The 26,388-nt window shown below is 41.6% G+C and overlaps 1 protein-coding gene across 4 annotated transcripts in view; it reads right to left on the reverse strand.

Moving 5' to 3' along the window:
- slc6a6b (solute carrier family 6 member 6b) overlaps positions 1 to 3,529 on the reverse strand; it is a 48,735-nt gene extending 45,206 nt beyond the window's left edge. For 2 of the 4 annotated variants that reach the window (XM_060910416.1, XM_060910415.1), the window contains exon 1: positions 3,301 to 3,529. Coding sequence is in view for 2 of the 4 variants with exons in the window: in XM_060910412.1 (XP_060766395.1) it covers positions 1,294 to 1,328 (35 nt within the window). In the remaining 2 variants the exon portion in view is untranslated. Of the gene's footprint in view, positions 1 to 1,293; positions 1,545 to 3,300 lie in introns of those variants that run through there. The other 2 variants (XM_060910412.1, XM_060910411.1) reach the window with 1 other exon arrangement.
- Between the last annotated feature and the right edge of the window lie 22,859 nt (positions 3,530 to 26,388).

Here is a 26,388-nt window from a genome sequence, read left to right on the forward strand (position 1 = left end):
CAAGGAGCTCCTAATTCGAAGCGATTTGCTTTGCTAACGTTCTAACTCGATGACTCAACCAAAAAACATCAAATCATCAAATCATAGTTCCTGTCTGGTCTGCCTCATTGCCTGCTTCTGTTTGAGGATCATGGAACTAAAAAAAAAACCAACCAACCAACCAAAAAAAAAAAAAAACCAATTGCTATGCAACGGTCCTGGCTACTGACGGAGACTTCACGTCTGTCGTCCATGTGAGGTTTGTTACATAACCACTATTTTAAACCCATGCACATTTCCTGAGGGCACTCGCATTAAATTCTTTCCTCTCCTCTTTCACAACTTTTTTTTTTCTGGACGGAGCGCACACAACATACTTCTGAACCTTGATTTTGCCAAGGTTGGAGTTTTACAAGAGGATACTTGAAAAGCCAACGCTGTATTCAAGCAAATCTGATTTGTAATTGACAAGAGCAAGAGGCAACAGGACACTAACTGCTCTGGTTAATGCCCTTGGGTAAATGCCAGGGCTCTTTGCCCAACTTCCGCTAACCCTCTCTAGTTTACACCAACAAATCGAATGCCCTGATAATGATAATGTAAACAGAGTAAGAGCTGAAAATGGACCCATTTCACGGAGTAATCAAGTCTCCTACATGCATTGTAATTTTAAGTCGTCCTTTTTTTTTATTCTTATACTTCATTCATCAGCATGAAAGGATTTCTTTAAGCAAAATATATATTTTAAGAAAACTGGGTTAGTAGTATTAAAAAAATGCAAGTGGTGAAGTTATAAAATAAAGATAATGCAAAAAAAAAACCTAGTCATGCTCATGTTTTTTTTTTTTTCCGGATAATAACCTTGGGTATCGTGTAAATAACCATGGACTGCAGCCACTAATAACCCAGAACTGTATTGTCCATGAACTTTTTTTTTTGCTTATCATCCCTGTCAGAATGACAGTTCATGACTAGCTCTTGTCCAAACAACTGTTCTGGTTTCAAGTGCTTGCTGCAGAAAGAGTCTGTTAAATTCTTACCAAAATGGCACTTTATCTTGTTGGAGGTCGTACTTGTTTGGATCCAATACAAAATGAAATTTCTTCAGGCTAAAATAAGCTTTTCCATTTCCAACTGTAAAAAAAAAAAAAAAGAGCTGTGGCTCTGTGCCTTGTAGTATTGGCACTGCTTTTAAAAGTATTTTGTTTTTTATTCCTCCAGAACTTGCCATACGCCACCAGAGGACGGTGAGTCAAAAAGAATCCAAGAACATTTAAAAAAAAAAAAAAGACAAGGCCCTATTTCAGTGATTACCTGTCGTAGATTACCCCATCCTCTAATGAAGACATGGAATCAGAAGCAGGTAGATGGTCCAGCTTGATGGAGATGTTCAGTGAGCACTGCTCAGTTCCCAGAAAGAGAATGAACCCAAAAACATACCAGTGTAGGAGTTAGGAGTTAGGGGTTCTTGCCACCTTCTTGGACTGAGGTGCAACCTTTAAATTGCCTTGAGGCCAGAAAAAGGAGGCAGTTCTGGTGACGGGGGAGTGGAGCTGGGCAGCTAAACACTTTGGGGTTTGACTCATTCATGGCAAAAAGAAGAGAAAGACAAAAACAGTGGTTCGTTGTAGGAGGAGGAAATGGCTGGTTGCCAGTGATGTGCCTTAGTCTTAGGCAATGGCGCTGTACAAGGCAGACAATTTATTCATAACTTAGATGGAACTCTTTATAGGATTCATTTAAGGTTTTGAAATCACCTAATGTTGGGGGGGGGGGGGGGGGGGGGTATTTTTATTTTTTATTTTTTTCACTCACATTGTCAGCAACCACAGGACACAAGCATAACTTTTAACAGTTGCCCAAGGCCTACAATTCTGGGCTTGCAATTTTACATTCATGTATAATTCCTTATTATTATTATTATTATTATTATTTCAATTTATTGTTTGGTCCTCTAGCCACTTATTCGTGTCATATCCTGTTCACATCAGAATGGAAAAGTACATGACTCAGAAGTGTCAGGTTTATAGAGGTAAAGTGTCACACAGTAAGCTATTAAACACGCTATTATAATGCATGAGAGCGTGAATAACAGCTGCATTAGCGTGTCAGCGTGTACAAGACATGAACAGTAAAGAACATATGAAAGATAAAAGCAGTGAAAAGTCGTACGAGTGTAACTTTTGGCACAGGTGGAAAAAAAAAATACAGGGATTGGATATGCTTTCGAATAAGTTTATAGGCAGTCAAGTTTGAAAGAAGACGCACTTTTTATGGAAGTAAAAGAACACACACACACACACACACACACACACACATATATATATATATATGTAGCTTAATTTAAAAAAAAAAAGCAACTGTAAATCAATAGGTTTAACATTTATTTGTCTAACATAGAGGAAGTTGTCAGAATGGTCTGATTTCGAAAGTGCAAACATAAAAAGAAAGTGGACATTTGTTTTGCATTTGTCCCACCCCTGAATGAAAGAAAGAAAGAAAGAAAGAAAGAAAGAAAGAAAGTTCATAATAATAATAATAATAATAATAATAATAATCCAGGGCAGGTGCTGAACGAAAGAAAATCTGTTCAGATCAAGACCCACCAACAATAAGCATTTCAACTGGTTCAACAGGTGCCCACCCACGCAACCCCACCCCACCCCACCAAACACACACCCCATACACACACACACACACACCCTCCCCCCCCCCCCAGGGTGGCAGTTATGGAAAGTAAGGGAACCTTGTTTGCCCCCCGAGATCAGAAAGCGCGCGACCCTTCTCTCTCTCTCTCTCTTTCTCTCTGCGCGCGCGTGCTCTTTCGGCTCGCGCCTCCGCTCAGTGACTTAACAAAATAAATAAATAAATAAATAAATAACGCGTTTAAAAACAGCGCGAGACGCGATCCGTTAAACTGAGAGAATGAGCGCGAGGAACAATAAAGCCCCGAGGAGCGCGTGCTGAGAGCGCATCCGCTTAAACTCATCATCTGGCCAGAATGACACATGTTCAGCTTTAAAAAACATAAACACAATATAATATACCTATAGTTTCTATAAATATCTACAAAAACATTACGATTCATTATTTTGTTTTATATAAAAACAAGAAAACTCAAATAAAAGTGTAAAAAAAAAGAAATGAGCCACTTCCTGACTATATATATATATATATATATATATATATATATATATATGTATAAACTATATATATATATATATATATATATATATATATATATATATATATATATAAACAATAAATCTACTCATTCCAATCCATAGTATGAACATAGTTTATACTATGGTAATTTCTTACCTCTTCGGATTTTTCTTTTTATTCCTTTCGAAGTCTCTTGTGTGTCTCGTGCGATGCTGAATTGGATGTGTCGCGGTAAATTTAATTTATAAGCCTTTCTTTCCGACCTTTGTCTCTTAAAATGGGTGACCAATAGACATCGGCATGAGTGGAAAAACACCGGCCAGCCTCTCGGTGCAACATGAGGAGAGACACGAGCGTCTTCTTAAAGAGACACGCATCCTTTTTGCTCGCGTTTACCTCCGGCTCGTGCGCAGCTCTCAAACAGCCGACAGATCGAACTGGACGGTGCGCGTGCGCGTCGAACCCGCGCACGCCTGTTTGCGTATAAACCCACGCTAAGAGTCTTTACAGGCGGCGTGGTGATGCAGTGGTTAGCTGTCACCTCATAGTAAGAAGGTTCTGGGTTCGAGCCCAGTAGCTGACTGGGGTCTTTCTGATGCCCCTTTTCCACCAAAGCTGGTTCAGAGCCAGTGCTTAGTTTGGAACCGGGTTTTCTGTTTCCACTGACAAAGAACTGGCTCTGGGGCCAGAAAAACCGGTTCCAGGCTAGCACCAACTCTCTGCTGGGCCAGAGGAAAGAACCGCTTACGTCAGCGGGGGGACGGAGTTGTTAAGACCGACAACAATAACAAGACTGCGAAAGATCGCCATTTTTAAGCGCCGAGAAGCAGCAGCTGTACAAACGCGAAGTCATCCATTATTATTGTTGTTGTTGTTGCTGCTGCTTCTTCCGCGTTGTTTTTGCTTCGATATTCACGCCAAGGTTTATGCAAACGTAGCGACGTAACTGACGTATACAGCGACGTAACTGACGTATACAGCGACGTAATGACGTGCCTTCTCTTAGCACCGCAAGCGATGGAAAAGCAAACTGGTTCTCAGCTGGCTCGCAAATTGAACGAGTTGTGAACCAGCACCAGCACTGGCCCCGAACCAGCCCTGGAACTGATTTGGTGGAAAAGGGGTATTTCTGATGCCCCTTTTCCACCAAAGCAGTTCCAGGGCTGGTTCGGGGCCAGTGCTTAGTTTGGAACCGGTGTCACGGTCTGAATTTACCACCAGTCTGAATTTACCAGGTAAATTTATACTGTAGCAGCCACGGTCTGAATTTACCACAGTATAAATTTACCAACTTGGTATAATTTGGCCTAGTCTGAATTTACCAGCCTACTATGAGATTTATGTTCATACTTGAATTATTTACACTTTATCTTGATGAATATTGATTTGTTTAAGTAAGACTCCTCATGATTATAATAATTTAGTTATTCTCTCAAATTTACCAACTTGGTATAATTAGAGGGTGGCATGGTGGTGTAGTGGTTAGCACTGTCGCCTCACAGCAAGTCTGGGTTCGAGCCCCGTGGCCGGCGAGGGCCTTTCTATGCAGAGTTTGCATGTTCTCCCCGTGTCCGCATGGGTTTCCTCCGGGGAAACCCACACAGACAACATGCAAACTCCACACAGCAAGGCCACTGGGCTCGAACCCAGAACCTTCTTACTGTGAGGCGACAGTGCTAACCACTAGGTGGACAGTAATGAAGTACATTTACTTGAGTACACTTTTTGAATATCTGTACTTTACTTATATATATATATATATATATATATATATGGGGCGGCACGGTGGTGTAGTGGCTAGCGCTGTCGCCTCACAGCAAGAAGGTCCGGGTTCGAGCCCCGGGGCCGGCGAGAGCCTTTCTGTGTGGAGTTTGCATGTTCTCCCCGTGTCCGCATGGGTTTCCTCCGGGTGCTCCGGTTTCCCCCACAGTCCAAAGACATGCAGGTTAGGTTAACTGGTGACTCTAAATTGACCGTAGGTGTGAGTGTGAATGGTTGTCTGTGTCTATGTGTCAGCCCTGTGATGACCTGGCGACTTGTCCAGGGTGTACCCCGCCTCTCGCCCGTAGTCAGCTGGGATAGGCTCCAGCTTGCCTGCAACCCTGTAGAACAGGATAAAGCGGCTAGAGATGATGAGATGAGATGAATGGTATAATTAGACTCCTGTCATTGGGCCTAGTCAGAATTTACCAGCCCAATATGATATGGGATTTACGTTCATACTTGATCCACAAATAAATTATTTTCACTTTATTTTGATGAATGAATGAATGAATGAATGAATGACCCGTGTTTTAGTTCCAGTTTATGCACTAAGTAGGCTGATCAGGACCAGCCAGCAGCCAGGAATGATGAACTTTATCTTCATGAATATTGATTTGTTTAAGTATATATGAAAGAACGAAGTCAGAATGTAAAGTGTTTTGAACAACTTTATTAACTTCATTTACACATATACTAATAAAATTCAATCCAAACCATTCTTGTCTACTGATAATCAAATTTCACAATTGTAGTCACAATTTGCGTTCTATTAGTCCATAAATGTGTTGAAATGCTCGGTACAAAATCGCAGCAAGAAATGGTAAATTTAGACTTCCTGGAAGTTGACCAGGGAAAAAAATCGGTCTGTGCATGCGCATGGTAAATTTATACCAGCGCACGATCAGACCGTGACACCGGGTTTTCTGTTTCCACTGAACAAAGAACTGGCTCTGGGCCAGAAAAACCGGTTCCAGGCTAGCACCAACTCTTTGCTGGGCCAGAGGAAAGAACCGCTTACATCAGCCGGGGGGGGGGAGTTGTTAAGACCAACAACAATCGCAAGACCGTGAAAGGTCGCCATTTTTAAGTGACGAGAAGCAGCAGCTGTACAAACGCGAAGTCATCTATTATTATTGTTGTTGTTGTTGTTGCTGCTTCTTCTCCGTGTTGTTGTTGCTTCGATGTTCGCGCCAAGGTTTACACAAACGCAGCAACGTAACTGACATATACAGCGACGTAACTGACGTGGCTCCCCTTAGCACCGCGAGCTATGGAAAAGCAAACTGGTTCTCAGCTGGCTCGCAAGTTGAACGAGTTGTGAACCAGCACCAGCACTGGTCCCGAACCAGCCCTGGAACTGATTTGGTGGAAAAGGGGTATGTGTGGAGTTTGCATGTTCTTTTCATGCCTGTGTGGGTTTCCTCTTACAGTCTGAAGACACGCAGATTAGGTCAATTGTTTGTTTTATCTGTAACCGCTTATCCTGTGCGGGGTTGCGCGGCAAGCTGGAACCTATCCCATGGTGCGAGAGGCAGGGTACACCCTGGACAAGTCGCCAGCTCATCGCAGGGCTGACACACACATAGAGACACAAACAACCATTCACGCTCAAACCCACACCTGTTTGCGTATAAACCCACCCTAAGGGTCTTTACAGGCGGCATGGTGATGCAGTGGTTAGCTGTTGCCTCACAGTAAGAAGGTTCTGGGTTCGAGCCCAGTAGCTGACTTTAGTCTTTCTGTGCGGAGTTTGCATGTTCTCTTCATGCCTGTGTGGGTTTCCTCTGGGTGATCTGGTTTCCTCTTACAGTCCAAAGACATGCAGATTAGGTCAATTGTTTGTTTGTTTTATCTGTAACCGCTTATCCCATGCAGGGTCGCGGGGCAAGCTGGAGCCTATCCCAGCTGACCATGGGCGAGAGGCAGGGCTGACACACACATAGAGCCACCAATGGAGCACTTGCATGTGACGTCACATCCGATCCAGATTGTAAACAGACGCCACCTTGTCGGTCAAACGCCATATTTCCACCTTCTACTTCTACTTCTGCTTCTACTTCTACCTTTTCTTCTGGAAAACCCTACTATATACAATTCTACTACAACGTCAACTCCACTGAAAATCAATAAAACATAAGACGAGTGGAATCCTGTGTCCGAGTCCTTCCCTTTCAAGTGTGGGAAACCAATGATGCTCACATACACTTGACAGTAGGCTGCCACGGGACCCTGACAGGTGTGCAAAATGGATTGCTGCTATCAGGTATACCATATATACAGTAATAGTGATAGACTACAAGCTCTCCCTACCTGTGCACGTTTTTTATGGTTTTTGTGTGTATTTTTGCGTGTTGTTCGTCTGTACCGGACTTCAATATCCACTACAACCGTATGGACTTACTGGACATTGGTTTCCAGCAGAAAATGACAGTTAGTAGCGATTTCCATCGCATGCACAACATTCCGGACGAGATAGCGAGACCAGCGGGGTCTCAATACTTAAGTGACTTACCTGTCCAATGAGGATTGTTATTTTCTTGTTTACAAGATGCCACATCTGAGGGGGGCTGACAAATCCTGAATTTCTTTAAAGATAACTGTCCAGAGATTTATAAGCACGCAGTGCTTCACCACTGAACAGCGAGGGAAAGTTAATGAGGTAATTATACACATCTGGGTATTCCGCTGGCAGTTCAATATCCACTGACACGGTCATGAAAACTACGTCTGGTAATCGATAAGGGTCACTAATCTGTAGAGCGTTTATTTTAGACATATATCTAGTTATCTGTTCATTAGAAAAATGAGCCGTGTAGTCCGTCGGTTGAAATTGATCCATTTTGTACACGAGTGCAGCAATATTCAGCTGTGTTTTTTACCGACAAGATGGCGGCTGTTTACATTCCGGTCACATGACTGCAAGAGGTCTATTAGCCTAACCTGCATGTCTTTGGACTGTGGGGGAAACCCACACAGACAACATGCAAACTCCACACAGAAAGGCCACTGGGCTCGAACCCAGAACCTTCTTACTGTGAGGCGACAGTGCTAACCACTAGGTGGACAGTAATGAAGTACATTTACTTGAGTACACTTTTTGAATATCTGTACTTTACTTATATATATATATATATATATATATATATGGGGCGGCACGGTGGTGTAGTGGCTAGCGCTGTCGCCTCACAGCAAGAAGGTCCAGGTTCGAGCCCCGGGGCCAGCGAGAGCCTTTCTGTGTGGAGTTTGCATGTTCTCCCCGTGTCCGCGTGGGTTTCCTCCGGGTGCTCCGGTTTCCCCCAAAGACATGCAGGTTAGATTGACTGGTGACTCTAAATTGACCGTGAGTGTGAATGGTTGTCTGTGTCTATGTGTCAGCCCTGTGATGACCTGGTGACTTGTCCAGGGTGTACCCCACCTTTCGCCCGTAGTCAGCTGGGATAGGCTCCAGCTTGCCTGCGACCCTGTAGAAGGATAAAGCGGCTAGAGATAATGAGATGAGATATATATATAATTTTTTTTTGAAAACTTATGACTTTAACTTCACTACATTTGAAAGACAAATATCGTACTTTTCACGCCACTACATTTCCATCAAGGTCCTCGTTACTCGTTACGATGAAGCAGCTTTGAAAGTGGATATTTTTTCTTTTCTTTTTGAAAACGTGATAGGCTTTCTCAGTGTCACCTGCGAAAAAACCAATCAGTAATCACTAGGCTCACGTCACATCCGTAGACTATATAAAATCAAGTTCAATGATTTCTCAGCAGCATTATTTGAATACGATCAGTTGATGGCAGAATGAAAGAAAGTGGTTCTTCTGGAGAATGCATGCACCCATGGCCATACCTATAACCCATGTTTCAGTTCTCCGAAAGGATTAAAGATTTGTTTCATTTTAATTGTTTTCTTTGTTTGCCTAAAACGAACCACATCACGGCCTACAAAAACTCGCCTTCCAACCTGCAGAAGCATATTGAGGTGTGTAAATGTTTTATTCCAAGAGAAAGCTTGCAGTGAAGTTGTCTGTGCTTATAGATCTAGCAGTAATGTTGCAATAGCTATACAGTCTGTTTAGTCAAATGACTTTCTGTGGATTTGCTCACCAAGTTGCCATAGCCTTGTCTATGGCTAATGTTAAAGCATAGCTAGTTAACTTGGACACTGTTAGTTAGCATATAAAAATGGAGTTATGCTAACATGAATAATGCTAACTTATCTCAAGTCCTTTTTGTTTCAGCATAATCTTGCCAAATAAACAGAATGTAGAAATCTGTGTTTAAAGGTGTTTATTCTACATTTTCTACAAGCTAGTCAGTAAATCCAGTAGGTTGCTTCAGAAGCATTAGGTTTTGTAAGTGTTGTGGCAATAATACAACAATGCGTTGACAGAAAATGTACTTTTAATACTTAAGTATTTTTAAAAGCAAGTACTTCAGTACTTAAGTAAAAAATTTGACTGTACAACTTTCACTTGTATCAGAGTAACATGTGACCAGTGGTATCTGTACTTTGACTTAAGCAATGAGGTTGGGTACTTTGTCCACCTCTGCTAAACTGCCCAGATGTGTACCTGTCACCAGATGAGGGTTTGGGTCCCTCACGGAAGCTAGTTGATGGCTTGTTGAATCACCAACCCTCGACTGTGAGGATCGCATCTTTTACACAGGAAATGGTGATGTGCTTTACATCTTAAAGTAGCGTCAAGATATGAACTATGCTCAAATAATGAATGGTTACTTGCACCTCTTGTACTAAGGACTAAGAAGACTATATGAGATAGGACTTTAGCTGCGACTGCACCAGTCTTGTGGAATTCGTTACCCAGCCGGCTTAGAGCTGATACTAGTTTAGATCATTCTAAATGTGCTTTGAAGACACATTTTAGCACAGGTTAGCCAATGATTTATAACATTATTGTTCGTTAGTTCCTTGAAATAATAATTTTAGGACAGTCTATATATTACATTTTAAATTTTATTTGTTTATATATAGGGGTGGCATGGTGGTGTAGTGGTTAGCACTGTTGCCTCACAGCAAGAAGGTCCTGGGTTCGAGCTCAGCAGCCGACAGGGGCCTTTCTGTGTGGAGTTTGCATGTTCTCCCTGTGTCTGCGTGGGTTTCCACCAGGTGCTCCGGTTTCCCCCACAGTCCAAAGACATGCAGGTTAGGCTAATTGGTGGCTCTAAATTGACCGTAGGTGTGAATGTGAGTGTGAATGGTTGTTTGTGTCTATGTGTCAGCCCTGTGATAACCTGGCGACTTGTCCAGGGTGTACCCCGCCTCTCATCCATAGTCAGCTGGGATAGGCTCTAGCTTGCCCGCGACCCTGCACAGGATAAGCGGTTACGGATAATGGATGGATAGAATTTGTTTTCTGCAAATCAGCCACAAGTTTGTTGCAAATATGCTGCAAACATTTTGCTTTTGTAAGTAATATAACAAACTCTGACCTTCGCCCTAACCTTACCTTAGGTTTTCATATGCTTTGGCTCATGCAAATCCTTACAAATTTGCAAGCATGATGGAAATAAAAATAGGAGGAAACCTGAGTAGGAAACCTGGGGAAAAAATCATAATAGCTGATATACGTAATATATGTGTTATATCAGTGTCAGCTGTAATATTAGTCTTTGTCTTTTTAACAAAAAAGATACTGCATTTTCAGAACAAAAGGCATTCTGCTGATGTCTCCTTTCAAGATATAAATGTTTGTAAATGTGCTGTTATATCCAAGGGTCTGTCTTTTGTACATTCAGAATGCCCAGTTTATCTGGGAAAGTTAACATAAGTGTTGTGGACAGATAAAACTCATCTAAGGTGAGTAGTTGGACTTGAAGGACTGCTGTTGTATCTTGAAGAGTGCATTTGTACATTTTGTACCCTTTGGAACATAAATTTATTTGTATACTTTCAGAGTGTGTGTATATCTTTATGTAAACTGAATCACTTTGATAGTTTCCCAAATAAGAAACCTGCATAAATTATGTTGCATAAATTCTCAAATAGGGCGGCACGGTGGTGTAGTGGTTAGCGCTGTCGCCTCACAGCAAGAAGGTCCTGGGTTCGAGCCCCAGGGCCGGCGAGGGCCTTTCTGTGTGGAGTTTGCATGTTCTCCCCGTGTCCGCGTGGGTTTCCTCCGGGTGCTCCGGTTTCCCCCACAGTCCAAAGACATGCAGGTTAGGTTAACTGGTGACTCTAAATTGACTGTAGGTGTGAATGTGAGTGTGAATGGTTGTCTGTGTCTATGTGTCAACCCTGTGATGACCTGGCGAATTGTCCAGGGTGTACCCCGCCTTTCGCCCGTAGTCAGTTGGGATAGGCTCCAGCTTGCCTGCGACCCTGTAGAAGGATAAAGTGGCTAGAGATAATGAGATGAGATGAATTCTCAAATATGACCTTCAAGCTTCTAGAGGAATCTACTAGATAATAGTTAAATAATATTGGCTGGCTTTTTTTCGTGGTCTATCAGATATATTCCATTCAGCTACTTGTCTTCGACTCGTTCAATATCATGCTAGCTGAATGGAATATATCTGATAGACCACGAAAAAAAGCCAGCCAATATTATTATACATACACACTCTCTTCATATCAGCATTCTCGAAGGCCAACATGAGCTTACCTGTTACTTGGTGCTGTTAGCACGCCAGTCCAGTTGCCTTCTAGCCGGTGTAGCATTCAGCAGTAGTGTTAGTGAAGGCCAATGTGAGCTTTTACCTGCGACTCGGTGCTGTTAGCGCAGCAGTCCAGTTAACTTCTAGCTGGTGTAGTGTTAGCGAAAGCCAATGCTAGCGCAGTCAAGCCGAATATTATTATTATTATTATTATTATTATTATTATTATCCCTGTGTAATTTACTTAGTTAGTTTTACAATCAACATCGACAACTACACACAATGAAGTGACCTGGCAGCCAAAATTCTCTCAAAATTCTGCTTTTAACGAAGCAAACCTCACGGCCATGTTTGTTTACGAACTGTCGCAGTCACTCGCTAACGTGGAAGTTTTACATCTCCAATGTGTCTCTTTTCCAGTTTTTCAATGTCTGTTGGTATGTTTTTCTCTTGTGAAGATGTGTGAAGTACATATAATAAAGTTTTGGTAGCCTTTTGGGTGTTCAGTGTATCTTTAGTTTCAGTTTTCTTTATTTAGTGCTTAAACCTAGTACTGGATTAGCCTCGTCTTCTCTCTTTCCTGGCTGACAAAGAAATCATTCTGCACATGCGCAGCAGAAAAGTTTTGTCATTGGATCCTGGCATGAGCTCCGAAGTGTGACATCATGTTGTCTTGACGACGTGCAATATTGTAATAATATTGCACGCTCATTCTCCACTGGGGAGAGTCGTATAATACATGTAGGATAAGCAATATGATAACAATATTGCATGCCATCAGTAGACTCACCAGAAGGGAATAGAATACATGATTTTACTCCATGGAAAAAGTGGCACATATGTATAATAATAGCTAATACTGTATACTTATGATCTAGTTCACAAACTCAATATAAAATATCATGTAAAAATTTCCAGTTTGCTACACAATTGGATTTGGCAACTTCTCCACATACCTAGTGTATCAGACCATGTAAACAAAGCCAACAGAATGTATAAGTAACTAGAATCAGTGTTGTTCAAAATCAGGTCTTGAGACAAAACACATGATGAAGCTGATGACTCTGGGAAAAAGTTCCTTTTACTGTGACAACATTTTACATTAATCATTAATTATTAACCTAGTACAATAAAGATTATGTACCTTACACTGGTGCACAAGACTAAAATGACAATGGTACATTAACCCTTTGATGCAAAACATATGCACACCCCTTCTAATGCACAACATGGGTCAAAAATGACCCGCATTCATTTTCCAGGTTATTTCATGCTGACTGAGTTTTTCTTTGCTCTATCTTTTGAAATCAATTTATTTTATGATTGAATATTCCAAGTATTCTTTAAATATCTTGTTTTTAATTACCACAAATCATTAATTTAATTTTTTCTTTCCTACTTTACGAACAAAAATACTTTTTATATTACTACACAGGTCATCCAAGTGTGATTTAAAATTAAATGTCTTAATACTATAATAATAATTTGTTTCAAGTAATTACTTTAGCAGTGAATGGGGCCAGTTATTTATTTATTAACTGTGTAGTTAGCTAAGCCAACTACAATAAAATTAGCTAACTAAAGTAGAATATGTCAACAGCTCGGTAGCTAATAGTAATTACTTGTAACTTTCTGACAAGTAATCGACTCACTCTCAAGGTAACCTAAACATAATCAATTTTTTTCTAAGGTAATGTTAGAACAATTGAAAAACATTACTTACATGTATGAGATGGGCAAAGGGCGCTGTGCTGAGCTGTGAAATGTCTGACACAAGCACGATTCACAGTTCCCACCAAACGCTGTAGTAAATGCATGCGGGTCGGTTCTGACCCATGTGTGTAAACTTGATGCAGAATTACAAAAGCTGTGCTTGTTCATAACTTAAGAAAGGAAAAATAAAAATGATGATTTGTGCTAAACAAAAACAAGATATTTCCTGCGTATTTGGAAAAGTAAATGACAAAATGAATTTATTTCAAAAGTATATCATAGAAACACTCAGCCATACATGAAATAACCTGGAAAATGAATGCAGGTCGTTTTTGACCCATGTTGTGCATTAGAAGGGTAGTGATACAAAAAGGGTTTTTATTCAAAAAGTAAGAAAGGAAAAAATAAAATAAGGATATATGATGATCAAAAACAAGTTAATTGAGGAATACCTTGAATACTGAATGATGGAATTAATTTATTGCAAAGATATAGAAGATAAAAACTCAGCCGGGTCACTTTTTACCCATGTTTTGCGTCAAAGGGTTAAACATTACTAAAGCATAGTTAGCTAGATTGAAGCCAAGTCTGTTTAATGTTTTTTTCCCTTTTTTCAATACACCTCATGCTAATATGAAGTATCAGAGATAGATGGATATTGAAACTCCTCCTTCTTTGCAAATATGTAAACAGAAATGCACAAATTTAACTTTTTTCCTTATCTTTGCTCACACACACCCAAATCCTGCTGCCTGCCAGTCTTAATATCTGTCAACCACTACTCTAGTCATATCACTACAGAACCAGACTATCATGAAGCCAGAGAGAATTTCAAGCTCCGATTTTTCAGAATTATCCATTGTATCTTTTCTCAAATAACATTTACTCAAGGTATTACTTGAATGATGGTTAAGATAATACGAATAGTGTGCAAACCTGTGAGGAAAGTAAATGGTGGCTACTTTGAAGAAACTAAAATATCTTTTTTGAACACTTTTTCTGTTTACCACATAATTCCAAACATGTTCCATGGGTTATTTCATAGTTTTGACGGCTTCAGTATTGTTCTTTAATGTCAATAGTCAAAATCCAGAAAAACCTATTTTATATTATTTATATATATAAGTTATTCCGGGCGGCACGGTGGTGTAGTGGTTAGCGCTATCGCCTCACAGCAAGAAGGTCTGGGTTCGAGCCCCGGGGCCGGCGAGGGCCTTTCTGTGCGGAGTTTGCATGTTCTCCCCGTGTCTGCGTGGGTTTCCTCCGGGTGCTCCGGTTTCCCCCACAGTCCAAAGACATGCAGGTTAGGTTAACTGGTGACTCTAAATTGACCGTAGGTGTGAATGTGAGTGTGAATGGTTGTCTGTGTCTATGTGTCAGCCCTGTGATGACCTGGCGACTTGTCCAGGGTGTACCCCGCCTTTCGCCCGTAGTCAGCTGGGATAGGCTCCAGCTTGCCTGCGACCCTGTAGAAGGATAAAGCGGCTACAGATAATGAGATGAGATGAGAAGTTATTCCACAAAATCAAGTCGTACAGTACATGAGCTGATAGCCAATGAGACACGTAGCGCCAAGTTGGCTATAAGCCACATACGATGAGATTGAGTGGAATAACTGTTTTATTATATCCACATTCACTGGACTTTGACAAACAGCACATTTTTATTTTCATTTTTTGCAAATTCGGTAACTAAAAACTTTATACAAAACGTCTGACAAAATCATTTCCACTTAGAATATAAACAAACCGGTGAAATGACAGGAGCAATTTGTGAAAAATGCTATAATAATAATTATTGAAAAATAAAAAAGGGTATGTTCTTACCATCAAATAATTTTATTCCATATTTTGTTGCTTTTTTGTATTATTTGGGATTTTGTTTTCGAGTTGTTTGTATTTCATCCTCGGTAGGTTCAGTAACATGCGCCGCCATTTTGTTTTTCTCTACTCACGGTATATGAGCTGATAGCCTAGTAGTAGAATAGAGAGTAGAGTAGAGTAGCCAATCAGAGCGTGCAATTGCTTGCTCATAGCCAGTGAATGTGTGTGTGTGTGTGTGTGTGTGTGTGTGTGTGTGTGTATAGAAGTTCAAAACAAACAACACTGAAAACAATGTCAAATTCCCTTTTTTATCTTCTATGCATCACAAAAAGGAACCACGGAAAAGGAAGGATGATTAGTAAGTTGACCTCTGTTAACATTAAGAGTTCACCTATATTTTGGCTCTTCATATCCAAGCTTTAAGCAAGATAACTGGGTCATAGCAATTAAGATAACATGGAAGACAAATTAGATATTGCAGTAAAATACTGCTTGGGTTTGGCTGGCGTCAATTAATTCACTTAGCTAGCAGTTTTTGCACAGCAATAATCTAATTCGATTACACTATGGACTAGCTAGCTAGCTACGGTACATATACAGTGTAATATTATACATTGTAACATAGACAGTGAAATATACAGTGGGTATAAAATGTGTATACCCCTGTTAAAATTGCAGGTTTTTGTGTTGTTAAAAAATAGATAAATTACCTTAAATGTGATACAAGAACCAACAAATTCAAACGAGGAACAAGTAGAAATGTTGGGGGGGGGGGGGGGGGGGGGGGCTTAGAATAACCTGGTTGCCCTTCACTAATATGTTTCTGAAGCACCTTTTGACCTTTTGCTTGGAATACAGCACACTAGTCTTTTTAGGTAAGAGTCTACCAACTTAGTACATCTTGATTTGGCAATTCTATTCCACTCTTCCTTATAAAAATGCTCCAGATCATGACTACAGCCACAGTCTCAGCTGAATAGAAGCTGCCCTATAGCATGATGCTGCCATCACCATGCTTTATCATGGGTCTGGTTTTTGGGAGATAAGCTGGCTTGTTTTTTGATTGGTTCAATTTGAGCAGTCACATGCCCCATTAAAAAAAAAGTTGTGCACACTTTTCCAACCAAGTTATTTTAATTTTTTTTCTCCCCCCCCCCCGAAAAAAAGCCTTTCTACTTATATTTCACTTATATTTTGTTGGTTGTTTAATTTCCTTAAAGGTGGAAAAGATCTGATATGATTAACTTGGTTTAATGTTTTACATGATTGCCAATGTCATTAAATTATTAGCTCTTATCCACCTTTTCCTGGAAAACACAACCGGATCTTACTGTTTTTGTGATGCTGAAGCAAGACCATGAATACATTTCATAATAAAACGGTCTCCTTCCAAACATTACAACTTTTCCATCATATGATTATCCCCCCCCCAAAAAAAAAAAAAATGGAATCCCCATCTTATACATCATGGGGTCAATTCATTTTAACCCTCCAAAACCTAGAAAATGTTATACATGTGGTTGAGTTCATGGATATACTGTTATAGGAATGAATCATGGGCCACAGTTACCCTGACCGTAAGCAGACACGTTTAAGGTTTTCACAGCATTTTAACTCCGAATCAAAAGTGGCCACAAATCCAACCAAGCCATATCTAATGCTTGTGCATTGTGTTTAAATATTGATCTGAAAGCAGCCCAACTGCAAGTTTGTTATCCACATCCTGCCTGAGATATGATTTAGTTGTAGCTGTGCTCTGACAGCCAGATTCAGATTAGACTTTCACAATGCAGTGTGAGCCAGATGACAGTGGTACATGCTATTATGTAAGCTGTATACAAAGTGACATGAGGTGACCTTCCATTTTTTAAGGTATAAGTTTCCAAACGGGCGGCACGGTGGTGTAGTGGTTAGCGCTGTCGCCTCACAGCAAGAAGGTCCTGGGTTCGAGCCCTGGGGCCGGCGAGGGCCTTTCTGTGTGGAGTTTGCATGTTGTCCGCGTGGGTTTCCTCTGGGTGCTCCGGTTTCCCCCACAGTCCAAAGACATGCAGGTTAGGTTAACTGGTGACTCTAAATTGACCGTAGGTGTGAATGTGAGTGTGAATGGTTGTCTGTGTCTATGTGATGACCTGGCGACTTGTCCAGGGTGTACCCCGCCTTTTGCCCATAGTCAGCTGGGATAGGCTCCAGCTTGCCTGCGACCCTGTAGAAGGATAAAGCGGCTAGAGATAATGAGAATGAGATGAGAAGTTTCCAAACGCTAAATACAATATTTATCATAATCTACAATGAAACATGATATTTTACAAAGAAAAGCAAAGCTGAGCTCCAAAACTATAATAAAGAAATGATAAAATGTCTTAAAGTTGATAATAATAATTAAAAGGTTGTAAAGTATCTTACAAGGTAAAAGGTTGTAATGTGTCATATATTTTCTCCAGAAAAGAATCAAATTATATTTTGAAGTCATTTTGGAAAATATCTAGTCACTCAGGGTGGCACGGTGGTGTAGTGGTTAGCGCTGTCGCCTCACAGCAAGAAGGTCCGGGTTCGAGCCCCGTGGCCGGCGAGGGCCTTTCTGTGTGGAGTTTGCATGTTCTCCCCGTGTCTGAGTGGGTTTCCTCCGGGTGCTCCGGTTTCCCCCACAGTCCAAAGACATGCAGGTTAGGTTAACTGGTGACTCTAAATTGACCGTAGGTGTGAATGTGAGTGTGAATGGTTGTCTGTGTCTATGTGTCAGCCCTGTGATGAACTGGCGACTTGTCCAGGGTGTACCCCGCCTTTCGCCCGTAGTCAGCTGGGATAGGCTCCAGCTTGCCTGCGACCCTGTAGAACAGGATAAAGCAGCTAGAGATAATGAGATGAGATGAGATCTAGTCACTCAATTGTTATTAGTTAAATAAAACGCTTAGAACAGAAACAGATAGTCACATTTGCATGATATCAACTTTGAAAACTCTACATGCGTTTTGAACAACATATATATAAATTGAGCCACATTCTTTGCCTCCCTCATCAGATGCTCCACCACATCCTAAATCATCGTTTAACCTTTACTTAACAATGCAACACATGTTGGGTGGCAGGGTGGTTGGGACTGTCACCTCACAGCAAGAAGGTTCTGTGTTCAAGCCCAGCGGCTGACGGGGGCCTTTCTGTGTGAGTTTGTGTGTTCTCTGCGTGGGTTTCCTTTGGGTGCTCTGGTTTCCCCCCACAGTTCAAAGACATGCAGTTAGGTTAACATGGGGCAGCCATGGCCTGAAGGTTGGGCTGAAGTAATTTTGAGCAAGGGCACCTAACCCACAACTGCTTCCCAGATGCTGTTGCATAGCTGCCCACTGCTCTGGGTATATGTGTGTGTTCACTGCTTCAGATGGGTTAAATGCAGACGTTAACTTTCACTGTGTGCTTGAGTGTACATGTGACAAATAAAGGTGGCTTGGCTTGGCTTCTTTTAAAAATAAAAATGAACTGACTCCAGCTTTTACAAGGCGTAAAGATGCACTATTTTGGCCATGATTAACTCTGGAAATATTAAACAAACTGGGACATCAAAAATGGCTATTTTTCTCCAAGGATTTTTCATACCTGAGCATTTTCGATATTAGTGTTACACAGTATTGTCAGTGAGGAAGCTACCGCTCATAACAATTTGCAACATTCATGGGAAATTGCAAAATGAAAACCAAACAGAGCAAGCTAGCTTGTCACCAGTCATGTGAGGATATACAATGTCTCTCTTTTGAGAGCAGTACAGACAGAAAAATTTGAGTGTTCCACTATTGGGCTCAGCATCTCAGTACTTTTCCACAGCAAAAAAGGAAGTCAAAATAAGGAAGTCAAAGCTCACCCTCTGAGGTGTTTTCCAACTCCATTTCTGCAGCTTTAACATAAGTAAAGATGGCTTTGTGAAACTAGGCAGATTAAACCTGTTTCTAATTTTTAAACAGGTTTTAAAGTCAGGTTATGGAATGCATAACGGTCCACCTTCCTGTCTGCAAAAGTGAAGCAAGAAGTTAGCATTTTGTAAGCCTGTAACCATGTCACAGCCATGTGATAGCCAGCCATGTGACAGGAAGATGAGAGAAAAAAAATTGAGACTGTGGTTTCCTGAAAACCAGTAAAACTGAAAACTGTTATCACATCACGTGGTATACAGAATCCAATGACTGCCAAAAGGCAAAGCCAACTGACAGTGTAGTGGAAAAAAACAAACAGGACCTCAGGAACTTGCTGAAAGCAATGAATAACAATGAGGTGTGTTTGCTGCAGAATATAAGCACAGTAGTTTTTGTGGTACTGTATGTATTGTTGTTATATACTCAAAACTTATTTGGAATTTCTTTTGGAAATTAGTATTTATTAGTAACTGAATTAGTATTTGGAAGATAATATTCAGCCTCACTCATGGACTTCAATTTCTAAGTGGTAAAGGCTGTTTTATTTATTTATCAAGGAATAACTAATATATATACTGTGCAAAAGTCTTAGGCACATGCAATGAAATGCTGTAGAGCAAAAATGCATTCAAAAATCTCATCTCATCTCATTATCTCAAGCCGCTTTATCCTTCTACAGGGTTGCAGGCAAGCTGGAGCCTATCCCAGCTGACTACGGGCGAAAGGCGGGGTACACCCTGGACAAGTCGCCAGGTCATCACAGGGCTGACACATAGACACAGACAACCATTCACACTCGCATTCACACCTACGCTCAATTTAGAGTCACCAGTTAACCTAACCTGCATGTCTTTGGACTGTGGGGGAAACCGGAGCACCCGGAGGAAACCCACGTGGACACGGGGAGAACATGCAAACTCCGCACAGAAAGGCCCTTGCCGGCCCCGGGGCTCGAACCCAGGACCTTCTTACTGTGAAGCGACAGCGCTAACCACTACACCACCGTGCCGCCGCATTCAAAAATAATGAAATTAAATGTTTCTACATTTGAAAAAAATACCATAACGATCAGTTCAGTAAGCAATAATGCATGAAAAAAGTCAACTGTTTGGTGTGATGACCCTTTGCTTAAAAAAAAAGAACAGTCACAGGTATGGTTAGTGCAGTTTTATAAGGAAATGAGCTACAGGTTTTACAGAATCAGCCACACTTCTTCTGGAGACTTTGACTGCTGCACTTCCTTCTTATTTTTGCAGCAAAACCCAGCAGCCTTCGTTGTGTTTTTGTCCGAAAAGTGGTCCATAAAGTCATATGCTGCTTTCTTTACTGACATTTTTCTGCAACATTTAATTTTTTGCTGGAAAACTAATGTTTGCAAGTCTAAAATCTTTTTGTACTGGTTCCATAATGTGGAAGTCATAAAATAAAAGTTTATAACAAGTTTGTACTAAAAACAACAGGGTGCCTAAGACTTTTGCACAGTACTGTGTGTATATTCACTGCATATATATGTATATTCTCGCCATATTCACTGGATATGAACAATCGCACGCTCTGATTGGCTACACTATTACAGGGATATCAGCTCATATACAGTGAGTAGAGAAAAACAAAATGGCGGAGTGTGTTGCTGAACCAGCCGAGGGCGAAATAAAAACTCTACTCGAAAACAAACCCCCCCAAATTATCAAGTATTTAAAAGAAATAGAAATAGCTAAAAGAATATAGCCCCCCCCATATCTCCTGTTACACACTCCAGTCCAGTCGGTGGCAATAACGCACCTTTAAGTTGGTTTGCCAACCACCAAAAAAAAACGTAAAGAAGAAGAAACCACCCAAAATACAAAAAATCAACAAAATATGGAATGAAAGTATTTGATGGTCAGAATGTTTCTTTTTTTATTTTTCAAGAAGTATTATTATTGCATTTTTCACAAATTGCTACTGTCATTTCGCTGTTTTTTTTCTTTTTTCACTCTAAACAAAAATTATTTTGTTGGACATTTTATATAAAGTTTTTATTTATTGAATTTGCAAAAAATAAAAATAAAAATGGTATGTTTCTCAAAATACAGTGAAGATGGATAGAATAAAAGTTATTCCATTCAATCTCATTGTACATGGCTTATAGCCTACTCAGTGCTACGCACCTCGCTGGCCATCAGCTCTTGTAAAACTCGATTTTGTGGAATAACTGTGAAATATAAATTATATTTATAGTTGTACTGCAGCAGAATGGCTTTGAAATGTTATTTCTCATTATCATTTACATTACATAATATATAATCACCATTCAAATTCAGGTAATGTTCACATCTAACATCAGAATGAAGAAAAAATATGATATTGGTCACTCTGATTATGGCATGGATGTTGGTAATGGATGAGTATTTCATAATCTGCTAATCTCCAGGGATTTTCACACATAACAGTCTCTAGAATTTTTACAGGATGGTGTGGAAAAACATTGAGTGAGAGAAAGTTCTATGGGTGCAAATGCCTTGTTGATAAGAGAGGTCAGAAGAACATGGCCAGACTGGTTCGAGCTGCCAAGAAGGATACAGAAACTCAGATAATAACTCTTTACTACCGTGGTGAGCAGAAAAGCATCTCAGCATGCACAAAACATTGACTCTTGAGGTGGATGGGCTATAGTCCAGTTGAAGATTAGATTAGATTAGATTAGATTAGATTAGATTAGATTAGATTAGATTAGATACTTTATTAATCCCAGAGGGAAATTCAAGGTATCCAGTAACATTTCCGCATTGCACAAGATCAATACAAAACTAAATAGCATTATACAAGGAAATTGTATAAAAAACTAAAATACAAAATATCAAAGAAATTAAACATTATCAGTAAGAGCAAGTAATAGAATATACAGCTCTCAGTGTGGGAGGTAGTGAGGTAGTGCAGTTGGCAGTAACCAGTCACAGTGTGTAATGAGTGTAATGAGCAGTGCATATACTTTGTGGACAGTTACATACATGTGCAGTGTGTTTAGTGGTATATGATAGATAAAAAGCAGAGTATATTACATGATAGGCATAGTTAAAGTATATATCAGTACATATAGTATATGTAATAGTGTGATAGTATACGATATATAATATTAAATTAATCTATAAATATTAAGTTAGTATATATAGCAGTGTGTATAATATATAAGTAAGTAGGTACATTATAACAGTATATAATAATAAAGTATATAATAAGGTAAAGTACAACATACCGGCTTATCTATAAATATCTGTATATACCCATCTATGCATATAATGTACATCTATGTAAGCAGCAGAAAAGTGCAATGGACATGAAATGAGCAGTGTAACTAGTCCTGAGTACAGCAGAGTCACAGAGTCTTATTTTTGCTGAGCCGGGAGGAGTTGAACAGTCTAATGGCCTGAGGGACAAAAGACTTCCTGAATCTGTCCGTGGTGCAGGGCAGGGACAACAGTTCGCCACTGAACGAGCTCCTCTGCCTGATGATGGCACCGTGCAGAGGGTGGTGAACATTGTCCATGATTGAGAGAAGTTTGCTCAGGGCCCTTTGCTCTGCCACTGGGGACTCCAGCTCAGTTCCCAGCACAGAGCCAGCTTTCCTCACCAGCATGTCAAGCCGTCCAGCGTCTCTCTTCTTAATGCTGTCTCCCCAACACACTACAGCACAGAAGAGGACACTGGCTACCACAGACTGGTAGAACATCAGCAGCAGTTTTCGGCAGATCCTGAAGGACCCAAGCCTCCTCAGGAAGTAGAGTCTGCTCTGACCCTTCCTGTAGAGGGTATCAGTGTTCATTGTCCAGTCCAGCTTGTCGTCCAGATGTACACCCAGGTATTTATAGGTCCTGACCATCTCCACATTGACCCCTTCAATAGAGATCGGCTGCAGAGTCGGCCTGGACCTTCGAAAGTCCACAAGCATTTCTTTTGTTTTGCCAATGTTCAGCTGCAGGTGGTCAGATTTACACCACAACACAAAGTCCTGTATCAGGCTCCTGTACTCCTCCTCCTGTCCATCATGAACACATCCCACAATTGCAGTATTGTCCGAGAACTTCTGCATGTGGCAAGACTCCGAGCTGTATTTGAAGTCTGATGTGTAGACAGTGAACAGAACTGGAGAGAGCACCCTGTGGTGCTCCCATGCTACTGATCACCGTGTCAGAAATGCCGTCCCTGATCCTGACATGTTGTGGTCTCCCGGTGAGGTAGTCTGTGATCCAGGAGACCAGATGTGTGTCCACCTCCATCTCCTGCAACTTGTCTCTCAGTAGAAGGGGCTGGATGTTGTTAAAGGCGCTGGAGAAGTCAAAAAACATGATCCTCACTGCGCTGCTCCCCTTGTCCAGATGAGAGTGAATCCTGTGCAGAAGATGGAGGATGGCATCATCCACTCCCACCTTCTCCCGGTACGCGAACTGCAGTGGGTGCTCAGCATGGTGGACCTGGGGTCTGAGGAGGTTCAGCAGCAGTCGCTCCATGGTCTTCATCACATATGATGTCAAGGCAACCAGCCTGTAGTCATTCAGTTCCTTTGGATGTATTTTCTTGGGAACTGGATGAGGCACGACATCTTCCACATGACAGGAACCCTCTCAAGGCGAAGACTCAGGTTAAAGATGTGTTGGAGGGGCTCCCCCAGTTGGGCAGCACAGGCCCTCAGCATCCTGGAAAACACCTTGTCCAGGCCTGCTGCCTTCCTGGGGTGGAGTCTCCTCAGCTCTCTCCTGACTTGGTCTGCGGTAAAGATGGGGGGACTGGGGGAGTGGATGTGTATTTTGTCTGCAGGAGGTGTTGATGGGTCTGATGATGATGATGTTGGTGGTGGGGGTGAGGGCTGATCTGCCGGTGATGGTGACGAGGTGACAACTGCTGCAGGAGGAGGGGAGGAGGGGGCAGCAGGAGCAGGACAATCAAACCTGTTGAATAAGTGGTTAAACCAGTTTGCCCTGTCCATGCCCCCATCTGCTGAGCTGCCGCTGTTCTTCTTGCAGCCTGTGATGGTTTTCATCCCATCCCAGACCTCCTTCATGTTGTTTTCTTACAGCTTCTGTTTCACCTTTTTCCTGTATGACTCCTTGGCCTCTTTTAGCCGGACGTTGAGTTCCCCCTGTACATGCTTCAGCTCTGACCTGTCTCCATCTTTGAACGCCCTCTTCTTTTGGTTGAGGAGGCCCTTGACTTCACTGGTAATCCAGGGCTTGTTGTTTGGAAAGCAGCGTACAGTTTTTGTGGGAACAGCAACGTCACTGCAAAAATTCAAGTAGTCCGTTATGCAGTGTGTCACCTCCTCAATGTCCTCCCCATGCGGGTCTAACAGTACATTCCAGTCAGTCATCTTGAAGCAGTCCTTAAGAGTTTCCTCTGCCTCGGGAGACCAGGCCCTGAATGAACGCCTGGTGGTGGGCTGCCTCAGAACCATTGGTTTGTACTGAGTCTGTAGGAAAACCAGATTATGGTCAGATCTCCCCAGTGGTGGTAGTGGGATTGCCCTGTATGTGTCCCTTACATTGGCATACAATAGGTCTATGGTCCTGTTTTTCCTAGTGGGACAGTCCACAAACTGATGAAAGGCAGGGAGAGTGGAGTCCAGAGTGACATGGTTAAAATCCCCAGAGATCGCAAAGAAAGCCTCAGGGTGTTGTGTCTGCAGCACTGCTATGGTGGAGTGAATGACATCACATGCTGCCTGCGCATCTGCATGCGGGGGAATGTAAACACAGGTGAAAATGGCGTGTGTAAACTCCCGAGGCATGTAATACGGTCGGAGACTCACCGCTAACAGTTCAATGTCCCAGCAGCAGATGATCACCTTAATGTTTACGTGTCCCAGGTTACACCATCTGGTGTTAATAAACAGTGCGAGTCCCCCACCTTTGCGCTTGCCGCTCAGCTTCGCGTCCCTGTCTGCTCTCACTGTAGTGAATCCAGGTAGCTCCACATTAAAATCCAGTGTGTCACTGTTAAGCTACGTCTCTGCGAAACACAACAAACTACACTCCCTGTAGAGCCTCTGGGTTTTCACCAGTCCTGCCAGCTCAGTTTTGTTGGTTAGCGAGTTCACATTCCCCATAAGCACCGACGGAACCAAGGGTTTGTACCAGTGGCGGCTGCTGGTTTTTAAACAGGGGAAGCCCATTTTACGCATTCATCATAAAACCTGTAGGCCGGATATCAAAGCATAGAAAAGTGTGCCCCATTAGCACAGTGAACTAGACAACCCTACCTAGTGGCAGAAAGTATTTTTGCTTGTACATTTCATGTTATAGTCTGGCTTGCCAGGCTAGTGCCTCATATCCTTAATCAAAAATATCAAACATCCAAAAATCACTGGCTATTCAACGAAGAGCCTTGAACATCATACCCTGATATGCAACACAGAGTCTTTAACACAACACCCAGCTGTGCAACACATCCTTGAACATCATCTGCAACACAGTCTGGAAATTCATAACCAGGTAGGCTATGCAACACACAGAACCTTGAATATTATACCCAGGTATAACCTATAACACAGAGCCCACCATTCTCTTAACATTACTGAACAATATACACACTTCAGCATGAACATGAACACTATTTATACACAAATTCTGCCCTCCGCTCCTTTTCCAGAAAATGGTCTGTGACCCTGTCATATTAGCTGGTTGTGCTTTCCAGAGACTTCACCAATTTCTGTTAGCAGCTAGCACTGCAGATCCCAATAAGGCTCAAGCTAGCCTACAACCAGATTGAACTACAAATGAAATAAATGAGTGAATTCACGAATGATCAAACTGATAGAATGGATGAAAGTTAACAGAGCACAACGAGTAATATTTACATTTATTTACAGAGTAATGTACAGAGACATCAATGAGAAGAACCGTTTATATGAAAAGAAATTCGGACAGCACTTTGGCACACGACTACACTTTCGCGACATCCGCAAGGGACTGACTGATCATACTTCCGTGTTCCTCGCCGAAGTACCGCCCTCCTCATGTCTTTCAAACACTACCTCCAATAATCCTTTATCAGCCCGGCTTCTTGTCCCTACCACTGTCTCGTTTAGTCCCAGAGAAGCCCGGCTTCCCTGGAAGTGACGATTTTGTTGATTTTAACCAATAACAACTAGCCGAAATTGGCTGTTCAGAGCTGTCTCGTAGACTGCAGCGGATACCCGGCTGCCAGTCAGTGTTGCCAGATACTGCTGACGTTTTCCATCCCAAAATATATTCAAAACCCGCCAAAATGCACTTAAAACCGCCCAATCTGGCAACACTGCTGCCAGTCCATAGAGCCCATTGAAATAAGAAAGGTTACAGCCTGGCAGCAAAGGTGATTCTCGTAGCGAACTGCAAGTTCGTCAGACATCACTCAAATAAGTTACAGGATAGTTATGAACATAAATACAATCTTGGGCATATATTATGTTATGCAAG

Source organism: Neoarius graeffei, chromosome 26, assembly GCF_027579695.1.
Source record: "Neoarius graeffei isolate fNeoGra1 chromosome 26, fNeoGra1.pri, whole genome shotgun sequence".
Lineage (NCBI taxonomy): Eukaryota > Metazoa > Chordata > Actinopteri > Siluriformes > Ariidae > Neoarius > Neoarius graeffei.